This window comes from Numida meleagris, chromosome 5 (assembly GCF_002078875.1).
Source record: "Numida meleagris isolate 19003 breed g44 Domestic line chromosome 5, NumMel1.0, whole genome shotgun sequence".
NCBI classification, from domain to species: Eukaryota; Metazoa; Chordata; class Aves; order Galliformes; family Numididae; genus Numida; species Numida meleagris.
The window spans coordinates 621,363-633,931 of record NC_034413.1 but is presented as its reverse complement, the minus strand read 5'-3'; the positions used below and the strand labels follow the sequence as shown (position 1 = coordinate 633,931).

Sequence of the window (12,569 nt, the reverse complement as noted above, 5' to 3'; positions counted from 1 at the left end):
CCATGCAACTTCCCTGTCCTGGCATCACCGAGCAGGGTAAGCAGTGTTTTCCTACATCCGAAATTCCTTCTGTCACCGGATGCCACCTGGGCTGGGTTTGGGGTTTCCTCATCTTGCTCTGCCGGCTGTGAGTGGGCATGGGCGGGGGGCAGGAATGGGGAATCCAGGGGCTGCACTGCTGGAATCCTGCGCTGCGTTAACAGCTGCCATGAAGCCTCCTTTCTAAAATACCAGTTGTTACAACAGGAACACAGGGAACTTCCAATGCAGCGTGTCCACGTTTTGTGAAGTTCTGCTCAGCTACTACGAGTGGAAAACCCTAAGAACCCGGGTGGGATAAGGTGTGAATGCACACTGTGTGCTGGGGCTGCAGGACGCCCCGCTCCACCCACTGTTGTTTAAAGGACTTAATGGATGTAAGGAGTTGCTGGATACGTTTTTAGGCTTGGTTTTTTTATTGGGTTTTTTAATATTGATAAGAAAATCTTAAATTCAGATACATCAGTGTTTAAAAGAAATAATCTGTGTTTTCGAAGGGGGAGGAAGCAGTTGTTCCAATGATGGTTCTGCTATCAGTGCTTTTAATACCATTGTGGAGGAACTCTGAGGTTCAGCTCGGATTGCAGTCAGATTTCTTAACAAGCTCAATTTTATGAGATTTATTATTCAGAAACTGATAATGTAATATATTTCTTTTCATTACAGATAGACATACACTTGAAAAAATCAGCAACCCGAGCCTGCTCCTCCAGCAGCACGTACCTCATTCAATCCCTGCAAGTGGGAATTTCCAGGGGCCTCAGCGGGGTTAGCCCATGAAGAATGAATTGTGCCTTGCTTGGATTGGGGCCCACGGGCTGAGGCCCTGCCTGCGTTGCAGCGACCTGGCCCCACAGCCACACCACGGCGTGCAGGGACAGGGCAGCTCCAGCCCCACGAGGGCTCAGCAGCAGAGCACCGCTCCAAGCACAGAAGAAATGAGTACTGCTAACCATGGACAACAAGCAGAGAGCAAATTTATTTCTCAACGATGGTGATAGCACAAAACAGAATGTGTCTCTGCAAGCTTGGTGAGCTTCTGTTTGCTAAGTGAGTGCTTCAGACAGACAGCTGACCTGTATTCAGATTGAAGAATCAATGATGAAATGATTTTCTATATAAACTTCTTGTGGATTTGTCAATCATGCCATTTAAGTAGGAAACGGCCTTGTTTAAGGCAAAGCACTTTGAACAGTTATTAGAGAAAAAGGAACGGGACGACTGAACCGATGAGGAACAGTTTTATTGAAATATACAAAACATGATAATTTGGCAAACATTCTTTTTTTTTTTTCCCTCATTAAATAAGATAAAATTCCTGAATGAAAAGGCATTCCGTTAGTACAAACCAACCAGCAGACCTTCCTTGAAGTTCATACACGGATGAGGCCAATAGAAGATGCAAATTTATTTTACAGATAAAAAGACCGAGAAGCAACAGTCTGCAGGGTACGGCAGAAGGACTCCTCGTAGCTGGGGAGTTCAATCAATGCCTTGGCAGAAGAAACTACTTCTTAGGCACTGCGGTCCAGATTGTCTTTCAGGCTGTTGCGTGTCACACACCGAAGTAGTAAAAACTGATGGAAGTTTCACCAATAGAGTAATGTCTTCCAGGTGCCTGTCTCACGTCTCACACAGCAGTGAAAGAGAGCTAAGCAAAACCTAAAGAAAGGTGGAACAGCTGCAGGTGAGGTGAAAGCTTCCTGGAATTCCTGTCCGTGATACATAAGGCCACGCGTTGTTCTGGGCTAATCCCTTATCGTCAGCATTGCAGTAGCAGTGACGAACATCCTGATCTAGGAAGTATAAAGGAACAGTGTTCTAATACTGCAGCTGTGAGTCAGCGAGATACTCAGCTAAAGCTAAGGTTTTGTTTTTAAACATCTATTTATTTGAGTTCTCAAAGATACTTCACTACAAAGCAAAGCAGCAGATGCTAGAGCATGATTCAGATGCATTATGCGTTGCTGCAGAAGATTACATAGGAGACATTAGCTTTAGTGTCTTTTCCCATTCTTACTAAACTAGGAACACAGCATTTGCAGAACAAGTGCACGCTGATCTTGCAGTCGCTGCTAGCAGAGATGTTCCTGCAGTTCACCTCCTGTATTCCCAGTTTGCTTTGCTTTGAAACCGTGCCAGGTGCCTTCAGAAAGTACTGCTTGAAGCTGTGGTTGTGAGGCGTCTTCCAATGTAAATCCTGAGGATCAAGAACACGGGGTCAGTAAGCGTTTGGTTTCAGCTCGGGAGGAACGTACAGCCTGTGAAAGAAACTTTCTCATTATCAGATTACAAGTTATATAAGTTACAGCCAGGGCAGCAGCACCAGCTATAACTGAGCGCCTACTACAGAGCTCGGCCTTTGGTTCATAGAACGGCCTGGGTTGAAAAGGACCTCAAAGATCATCTGGTTTCACCCCCTTGCTGAGCGCAGGGTCGCCAACCACCAGCCCAGGCTGCCCAGAGCCACGTCCAGCCTTGGCTGCTACCAGGTTTGGGCTGTCCCTCTTTCCAGAGGCCACAGCCCCGATTCCTCCCAGCCCCCATTAGGGTTCAGAATTCAAGCAAAGGAATGAGAGCAGGACCCGAGCTAACAGGACGCTCTTGAAGAACAGCTGCCTCTTGAGAGCTTGTTGGACTTCTCCCCTAAGATCTCTGATGTGGTACAGTGTACTCGGAGGGGTGCACCTGGATTCCCAGAGTTCACTGTTGATATGGGGGAATCCACCATGCCTTGGTAAAGGCGACCTCTGCTCCTGACCCAAAGGCACTTGAGCTCTTCTGCCTCCATGCTGTAGCTATTTTTAAACAAGTATCATCTAATCCCTTCATCATCTGAAACAAACAAACCAAAAACTCCCCTGGCCCATCCCTGCTTTAGTTGTTGTCCCCGGTTTTAAAATATATTAAAATAATTCTTTCCCGAACAATTCCTTTCAAGATTAAAGCTCATACCTCCAATGGAACTGAGAAGTATGAACTGTAATTGTACGTACGTAGCTCCCAGTTGCACTGCTCTTTAACTCTTTTGAAAAATTCTCAACCAGTAAGAGAAGCAGAAGAAGGTAACTGGCTGCATTCAGCAGTACCACAGGCAAGCAAATAGGAAACCCTGAACAACCAGCTGCCAACCTTACGTGGTGAAAGCGAACTGCTCATCTACGGCCAAAGAGGAACTGGGAGTCAGACCTCAGAGAAAACAGGTTAAAAAAAAAAAAAAAAAGAAAAACTTACCCTAGTCCAATGGCAAGCAAATGAGAAAGAAGCAGAGATGGGAGGAAAACCTTCAAAAATTCTGCTGAAAATATCCCCCCCTTCTTCATTACGCTGGTGTTCCTCATGCTGAGTGTAGCTATGCGCCTGGGATGTTTGAAAAGGAATTCCCTAATTTTGAGGAAGAAAACACAGCCACACCATTAACATACACATTTATCCTTGTGGAATTAAAAGCTGTATCGGTTCTTCCAGAAACCCTGAGAGCACTCACTTCGGGGGGATGTTCTCAGGCCTGCTGGACCAATCCCATATCCAATCTGCATTCTTCTTCAGGAGCCTTTCTACTTCTTTCCTCCTTTCAAGGAAGTCCTCTTCGGACTGAAACAGAGAGCCATTATGGAACAGAACACGTGGCTGGGAGAGGTAGGAAGCCAGTCCTCTCCAACACATCTTCTGTCCTGGGCCCAGGCCGTACCCCAGGCTGCGCCTGCAGCTCGCTTCTCCCTCCTCTCCCTCCCGCGTACCTCACATCACTGCGAGCATTCAGAGCCTGGACAAACGTGGGCAGAGAGGGGAACCTGGCCTCGGAGCAGGATGTGAATGAAGAAAGGTCATATCCCACGTTCACATTCCTTATTTGCTTAAGTAAGGACTACCCTGGAAATGAAATGCCGAAAGCCCCGTATCTCATCCCTAATACGATCTGAAAACAGCCCCTGTTCACGAATCTTAAAGACGCTTGGCAGAACGTACTTCTCAGGTCTGCCCGTGTCCAAATCTGCAGAACCTTAATCTAGCTAATGCAAGTCAAGTGATACCAGTTTAGTTTAGAAAAGCAACCTGACTTTTGGAGCAGCGTTGGGAATAGGAGAGGCGATCCCAGGTCTGTGAGCACGCATCCGTGCAGCAGAAAACAACAAGAAACAAGGCAGCGGCTTTCTAGGTGGGAATGCCACCTCCTGCTGCTTGCAGGCACGGAGCGAAGCCAAGGTCACACGATAAAAACAGCGTCTGATTATAGAAGTTACACGGCTGCTCACGCACACTTAACACAGAAAACAAGAGTGTCCAGGCAACTATTTCTGATGGCTTTTCTAACTTCAGATTCTTTGATCTCAAAGCCTAAATAGCCATCTTTAAAGGCTCTCTGGAAACGTAAGAACAATTAATGCACAATAATGTATTTAATTAACAGAAGGTGGGTAATGCTTTCAGACAGATTCCTGAAGGAGTTGTAGAGACAGAAGAGTTTTGGATAAAGGGAGGGGCTGTGGGCCCGAGCATATGTTACGTGATCTTGAGAGCTGGTTAGAACTATGCTGGCAAAACTTGGGTTGTCTGGTCTGGAAAAGAGGAGGCTGAGAGCCAGCCTCACTGCTCTGCAACTCCCCGAGGTGCACAGAACCCACAGGTAGCCTGATCCTGCTAAGGTCATCCTGAGCAATCTGCTGAAGCCTCTACACAAAAGGGGAGGTGCTGGTTTCCTAGTGCTGGGTGTCGAACAGTAACAAAGCCATTCTCCAAAGCAAAATGAGATTTTTTTTACCTGAAAGCTGTTCTTCTCTCCGCTGCTATGACTCTCTATTTCCAGAGCTCTGTGACTGTCCAGAGGTGTCTGGGAACGAGGAGGGCTTGAACAAAGAGAAGAACAAGAAGGAGCTCGGCAAATTTGATGACATCATTTTTGGGGATGACTAAAAAAGCTAGTGAACGAAGCTCGTGTGCACGGCTGTCCTGAAGAGCTACAGCGCCCTGACCGTCACCAAAGAGATTCATCTGTCACCGGGGGGTGGAACCCAGCCACCTCCCCCAACCCATCTCAGATGTTCTGACAGCCTGCCGAGGAGCGCGCTGTGCCGAGGAGATTGTCAGCAGGGCACAGATTGTCACAGCGCTCACTAAATAACGACGGGCAGCTTTGGTTGCAATTCAGACAGGACAGGTGAGGCGAGGAGGTTCCGCGTCCTGCTGGCTATTTTAAGTCCCTCGGTTTCCCTTTGCTAAATAAACTTCAGGCTGCAGACGCTGCCGTCCATCCAAATCGAATGCATGAATCGATAGAACCGAGCCTGCGTCTCAGATGTCTTTTCTTATTTTGTTACTGTATACCTAAAAATCTGTCTGTTTTGTAAACTAGATATAGAACGATTCGTTGCGGCAGTTGCCTAAGCACTCTTTCCTGATTTAGCCCATTACAAAGCACACTGCATGTTGTCACCTTTCTCTGACATTTCTGCTTCGGAATGGCAGCCACGCACTGCCCTGTGCTACCCCCCATGCCAGGACCAGAGCGCTGCCCGTGCACAAGCCGGATCTCTGTGGGGATGCCGTGCATAAAAATGGCTTTGTTACAGTGAGCTGTGCTTTACTTACAGTAAAGCATTTTGTTTACCTGTCGCAATGCGAGCTTTCTCTGGAGCTGCTTCTTCCAGATTCGTGCTGAGCATCAAGGAGTATTTTCTCCATGTCGCCATTGTGAATGGAAATGGAAGCCGGTACTTGTTCTTGGCTCGTCGCTGCCGCGCCGTTTCCGTTGCCGTTTCCATTGCTGCTGAAGTGAAGTTCTACCCAGGAACCTGTTCGGCACAATGGAAACCACGACCAGAGTAAGCCCGATGGCTCCACATGGAGGCACCAGAACACGAGGCCGCTGCTCCTGCCCAGCACCACCCAGCAGGAGCCCACAGCTCAGCGAGCAGCGCGGTGCCAGAGCACAGCAGCGTTGTGTGCACGAGCTGCAGCCCCAGGCAGCCGAGGAGAAGCCGGGCAGTACATTGTGTCTCCTCCTGCAACTGAAGACCTTTCATTTTAGCTCGGAAGATGCACGTCGTGGGTATTGCTCAACACAGGCATGGTCCAAAAAAAAAACAAACAAACAAACAAACCAACCAACACAGCCACCACCTCGAGGACTTTCTGTGCCGGTTTGTTTACCAACTACTGAAAACACTGCAGGCTCCAGCCTCCCGTAACTGCCGTCTGCAGCCTTTTTTCAGGCAGCACGTTCAAGCGTTCCTGTTGAGCAACAGAGGGCACGCAGCAATGCCCCCGTCACGTGCTGGCTGCCTGCAATATATTTAACGCGGGCGGTCACGTGTGGCTCTGTTGTTTTTAGGAGCGCTCCGAGTTACTGCTCTCTTCTGGGCTAACGGTGAGCAGCGCACAGAGGGACCTGCACCTCCTCTGCCACTTACAAATCAGCTCCCGGGACAGATAATATTTGAGTTATAGGAACGTCAGGGGGATTTGCCTGTACAACGTGTTTACATGCGGAAACAACAGTGGAAGCAGATAGGTGTATTCTGCCCATCCCAGCACGGTTAGAGGATATGTAACAAGGAAAAACGCGTCTGACAAAACTCGCCACGTTTTGGTGAGCACAGCAGAAAGGCACAAAGCAGGAGAAGCAGGGACGTGGTGCTGCGCTGGAGCACTGCTGCTGGAGAGGCAGAGCTCGGGGCGCTGCGGGAGCACGGCGGCAAAGATGTGCAGAAGGGGAGACGCAAAGGCAGAGATGGAGCGAAATAAAGGCAGGACATGGGGAAAGGCATTTTGGAAAGAGCAAAAGTGGAATGACAAACGGTGAGAAACCCAACTGCTCAACCTGTACGACAGCACTGATGTCTCTTGTAAAGCCCAACGACCGCAGAGTTTCTGGAGCACCCCGTGTCACCGCGTTCTGAAGGCACGCAGACTCACAGAACCGCGGCTCGGGCTGGAAGGGCCCTTCAGCACCGCCCATTTCCAGCCCCTGCCGAGGGCTGCGTGCCCCCCAGCTCTGGGCAAACACCTTCCCGCACAGCCTCATTGACTTCACAGCTCTCGGCTTCGCTGTGCTTTTCCTCCGCACCCAGACACGCTTACTCCCCGCTCTTTCCCCACGCTTCGGGCAGCCCCAGCCGAGCGCAGGGCGGGCAGGGAGCTGCCCCAGCTCCGAGGCTCGGCCCGATGCGGCCGGCGGCCCCGTGCCCAGCGCGGCAGGACGGCCAGCACCGCCGGCAGCTCACGCGCCCGCCGGGACCCGCGGGGTTCAGCACCGGGACGCACGTCGCGACAGCGCGGGGCGGAGACGACGCCGAGGATGGCGGCAGCGACGTCCTACGCAGCCCCTCCCCGTCCCCGGGGCCCTTCCCGAAGGAGCGCTGCCCCGCGCTCAGCTCCGGCCCGGCAGAGCGGGGCGCGGCGGGGAGGGCTGCGGGAACGGCCCCGCACGGCGCACGGCCTTGGACGCGCGCCGCCGGCACGAGGAGGAGCCGCATCGGCGACGGAGCCTCCGTGCCCCCGCGCGAGGCCCCCACCGCTGCGGACACGGCGCAGAGCCGCCCGCGGACGGGGGGGAGGGGGTGACCGCGGCCCCGAGCCCGGCACGCACCCGCCCCGCCGCCGCCGCCCCCGAGCTCCCGCGGCCCTTACCCTGCAGGTTCTCCTCCTGCGGGCTGAGCCGCGACATGGCGCTGCCGAGCTGCGGCCGCCGGGACGCGCTGCGCCGGGACTCGGTACGGAGCCGAGCTGCCGTCAGCGCCGCCCCGCTCCCATTGGGCGCCGCCGCGCGTCCGCCCCCGGCACGCGGCTGTGTGGGGCGGGGACGGCGACTTGGGGGGGGAGGAAACGGGGGGCGGTTTCTCCGCCTGCTTCGCCCCCGTGTCCGCCCCACGGACCGTGCAGCGTCAGCTCCGGGCCCCGGGAGCAGCGGGGAGCGGGCGGGGCGGCCCGGGGAGACCTCACCGCCGCCTCCCTGTGCCCGAAGGGGCCGCGGGAGAGCGGCGACGGGACGGGGAGTAACGGCCTTAAGCTGAGGGAGGGGGATCCCTTCCCGGAATGCGGTGCCCCGTCCCTGCCCGTGCCCACGGCCGTGGATGGGGGAAATAAAGCCGGTCGGCTCTCCCGTGGATTTGGGTAAATTCACGTTCTTGGGGGAATGAGAAATCGGCCCCGGCTTGCCTCCGTTCCACCGCGAGCGGCTCCGTAAAGCTGCGGAGATCAGACAGCAGGAAGCCGCTCTGACGGAGCGCAGCGTGACGCCGTGACTCCTACCCAGCGCTGTGCGGGGCAAACAGCCGGGCTGGCATCCCTAATGGAACCGCTTCTGCTCGTAGAAGCACAAGGGCTGGCCCTGGAACAGGGCCCTGGCAGCTCCCAAACTGACAGCACAGAGCCTGAAGGGAGATGGAAATTAATTCCTCCTCTTCTTGAGCAGTGAGCGAGGCGCAGCGCTGCCCGAGCAGGCAGCGGCGGCTCCCAGAACAGAAGGCGGCAGGCGAGGGCCCCGCTGCCCCTCGGAGCAGGAGCCGACACGCTGCCTGCACAAAGCCGTCCCGCAGCCGAGCGCTCTCCCACAACACCTGAGCTCAGGCAATCTGCTGAGAAAGTTGTGTTTAATGAGCGTGATTAAAAATCCGCTTTGCGTTCTACTCGGGAACTTCGGGCACCTCTGTCCTTCGAGCAAAATTAAAAGTGCAACGGAGCAATCGCTCCAGGAGCAGGTCAGTGAGGTTTGTGTCTGCTGAGTACACAAGGGCACAGCCCCGCAGCGATGCGCTGCTCCTCGCTGGGAGAAACGCAGGCAGCCCGAGCACAGAAGCCGTGGAGGAGACGGCGGTGATCTCCGTGGTGCACTCACACTCACAGCCTTCACCTGCTACAAGAATTCTGCAGGAGGGAGGCTGCCAGCCGCTGGACGCTCTCTGTAGCGCTTTGCTCTGGAACCAGCAATAACCCCACGGTTCTCAGCACTGCTGTGAACGTGCTCCGTGAGCATCTCCCGGTGGGAGCAGCCCCAGGGTGACCTGCACCCGCAGCCCTCGGGCAGCCGCGGAGCTCAGCAGGACCCCGCTGCAGAGAGCAGCCAGCAGCGCCGACCGGTTGAGCTCTGCAGAAGGGCGAGGCGTCAGAGCGGCTGGAGCAGCTCCCTGCCCGCTGCCAGCCGCGCGCACAGGCTTTGTTTGCGAGGGGCTTCGTAGCAGCTGCCAGCACGGAGAGCGCGTGGGCCGGGGGCCGCTCTCCTCCTGGGGAGCTCGGCTCCTCGCAGCGCTGCCCTGCCGGGGCTCCGGGACGGGGAGCTCCGCTGTCCCGCCGCTCTCTCCACCTTGTGGGGAAGCGCAGCAACTTCATTCAGGAACGAAGCGAGCGCAGTTGTTCAAACGTTGCAAAGCTGCTTCACGACAAGAAGCCGCTACGTTCAACCTCCGCGCCCTCCCGGTTTTGCTACGCTACGCGAGCGCGGCGAGCAGGGCGGGGGAGCGCTTTGATTTAAAAGAAAATTCAATTGCGATCAGAAGAAAAATATATCATACGTTGGCAGGTTAGGCGTCATTCGTGTAGCAAATCCTGAAGCTTAAGATCAAGCTTTGGGAAAGGCTGCCGTTCTGTTGTGTGCCAGCAATTCCCTGACTTGGAGAACTCACTCTGCAAACCACGGGCCAGAGCCCGCTCCGGCTTTGGTGCTCTGAGCAGAGCAGGGTTGGTGCTCCGGGCCTGCAGGAGCAGCCACGTTTGCAGGCACAGCAGGGCAGCCGTGCCCAAAGCGTGGCCCAAAGCGTGGCCTCCGGGATGGGAGGGTCGGGCCTGGCTTCACCCACAGACACTGCAGCGTGGCTGTCACCGCCGAGCTGCAGAATCTTTCACTGGTGATGGGATGAACGTGCTCGTTTTCGTGTGGCACTTCATAGTGAGCGATTGTTCTTGTCGGAAAAGCACTCTGCTGTGATCACAGAACTGCAGCTTGTATGGGATGAAGGCTCTGTGCTTATCAGCTGGTTAAGCTGGGATCCTCTTCCAGGTTGGAACCTGCTTTGATTTGGCTTCATTGTACAACAAGAGAACAATCCTGCGCTGATCATTTCCTTTTAAGCTCAGGACAGCATCCTGCCCCTGCTAATAACTGAGGAGTGCACTGCTTCGGGTGGATGAGAAGAGCCACTTGCTGCAGCCCTGGCTCTGCTGGTAGCTCTAAGCCTGAGATTTCGCACTGATGCATCAGCTCGCAACAGCTTTGAGAGACAGTTACCACAGCACACCGGTCATTAAGGTCTGAAAAGACCTCCAACATCCCCCAGCCTCCCCACTATGCCCATGTCCCTCAGTGCCACATCTCATGGCTCTGTTATTTTAGGTGTCACACAACAGCTGTTTATAATCCCAAGGTGATCATTGTCTTAAAGTAGTTCAAACTCTGATCATTTTGATTAAAGTTTCCTCCGTTCCTTATTGCTTAAGGTAAATTCTACTGCATTTCTGGTGGCCGTGGTGGGAGACAGAGTGCAGACAAAGAGCAGTGGCTGCAGGGCCCACCCGCACCCAGCACCGCTCCCAAATCTCAGCACCCCAAGGGCTGCACTCTTTGCTTTCCGTTCTGCCCACTGTGGCAGTCATTAACCTCTTCAGCTGCCTCCGAATATGAATCCATGCACATGCATCATTAACATTGCTGTTCCTCTTGATAAAGCAGCGTGCAGGAGGGTGCTCTGAGCAAACCTGCATTGGATGCAGCTGGGTGAATGGAAGCTGCCGACAGAATGCTTTCCCCAGCACTCGCCAGCTGAGAAACAAAACCTGACTGTTTGGGTGATGTCAGCCAGCGATGGCCTCTTGCTTTCCAGCACTAACAACGCTGCTTTCAGTGTTACTTGTTTTACTCACAAACCCCCACAAACTGTTGCAATTCAGCTCTAGAAACAGGAATCTGTTTTTTGTTGCCCTTCGGCCCTGGTGCCTGGCTCCATCCCATCCCCTCTGTGCGCCATGTCCATGCCTGCCTGCAGCAGGAGAAAGGGCAGCTTTGAGTCTAAGACCTCGGCAGCAAAAAGCAAGCAGATCGTGTTCTTGCAGCTTCCTATCGCTAGAAATTCAGTCCTACGTTTGTCTCTCCAGGTGTTTCTATGAAGGAAGCAGGAGTTTCATTCTAATGGGTTCCTCAAAGCACCTCTGCCAGTGGAGGGCACAAGAACCACCGCTGCATCCAGCCACAGGCACAGGTGCGTTCTGGAGCCTGGTCAGGCCTCCTTGCAGCCTTCATCCCCGGTGCTGCAGGGGCTCTGGACACAGGGAAACCAGGAGGCTTTCCTGCAGGGAGATGGGGAAATGCAAAAAGCTGGCACAGAGCCTCCTTTCCACTAGGAGATTTTGCACTGCGTGGCTGTTCTCAGCGTCTTGGAACCAAATACATCCATCTCGTCTGTACTTGTTACCATGTTTGAAGTAAAGGGAAAATCTCAGTGTGGTGTGGATAGAGAAAAGTAATGCGTTTTCACTTGAGAAAAACACCAGGAGGCAGCTGGGGGCTGAGGCAGGCTGCCCCTGCCTGCAGGGCTCTGCTCCCTGCATCACACCTGGCTTCAGCTCACAGCTGCTGGCCCCGTTCCCTCCACATCACCACTCTCAAAGGTATTTGAAAAGTCACGGAGGGCAGGAGGAGTCCCTGCTGACTGGAGAAAAGGGAATATCACACCCATTGTTACGGAGGATTGAAAGGACAACCCAGGAAACTACCGAGCTGTCAGTCTCACATCTCTGCATCACAGAGCAGGTCCCCATGGAAGCAATGCTAAGGCACAAGGAAGGCAGGGAGGTGATATGGGAGAACCAGCATGGCTTCACCAAGGGCAAATCCTGCTTGACCGACCTGTGACCTCCTGTGATGGTGTCACTGCATCAATGGACAAGGGAAGAGCCACTGATGTCACCTATCTGGACTTCGGTAAGGCCTTTGACACGGTGCCCCATAACATCCTTCTCTCCAAACTGGAAAGATATGGGTTTGATGGGTTGTCTGTTTGATGGACAAGGAACCGGACGCAAGTTCGTACCCAGAGAGTGTTGGTCAGTGGCTCAATGTCCAGATGGAGATCGGAGACGAGTGGTGTCCCTCAGGGATCACTACCGGGAACACTGCTCTTTAATATCAGGATATAAGTGGGATTGAGTGCACCCTTGGCAGTTTGTGGGTGACATCAAGCTGTGTGGTAAGGTCAGCACGACCGAGAGATGGGATGCCAACAGAGAGACCTAGGTAGGCTCGAGCAGTGGGTGAAGCTCATGAGGTTCAGCAAGTCCAAGTGAAAGATTTTCACATGGGTCATGGCAAGCCCCACTGCCAGTACAAGCTGGGAGATGAAAGGATTGAGCACAGCCCTGCCAAAAAGGACCTGGGGACACTGATGGATGGTATGTGGACATGAGCCAGCAGTGTGCCCTCGCAGCCCTAAAGCCAAATGTATCCTGGGCTGCACTCTGCCGCGTGGCCAGCAGGGCGAGGGAGGTGATCCTACCCAAACGATCCAAGGGGTGGAACAGCTCCCTGTGGGGACAGGCTGAGA

The 12,569-nt window shown here is 53.9% G+C and overlaps 1 protein-coding gene across 1 annotated transcript; it reads right to left on the bottom strand.

Moving 5' to 3' along the window:
- Positions 1,262-7,824, bottom strand: BNIP3 (BCL2 interacting protein 3). Its single transcript, XM_021398312.1, has 6 exons — positions 7,669-7,824; positions 5,648-5,831; positions 4,802-4,886; positions 3,527-3,633; positions 3,274-3,423; positions 1,262-2,239 (listed from the first exon to the last, which is right to left on the bottom strand). Exons 1-6 carry the CDS (start codon positions 7,703-7,705, stop codon positions 2,188-2,190), a joined length of 615 nt encoding a protein of 204 aa, XP_021253987.1. The 5' UTR covers positions 7,706-7,824; the 3' UTR covers positions 1,262-2,187.

Bases quoted from the DNA above. Each gene is read 5' to 3' on its own strand.
- BNIP3 (XM_021398312.1), bottom strand. From the start codon at position 7,705: ATGTCGCGGCTCAGCCCGCAGGAGGAGAACCTGCAGG. The intron at 3,634-4,801 runs GTAAAAAAAATC...TCTCTGTTTCAG, and splicing joins GAGAGAAGAACAGCTTTCAG to TCCGAAGAGGACTTCCTTGA. The intron at 3,424-3,526 runs GTGAGTGCTCTC...CCTCAAAATTAG, and splicing joins CCTGAGAACATCCCCCCGAA to GGAATTCCTTTTCAAACATC.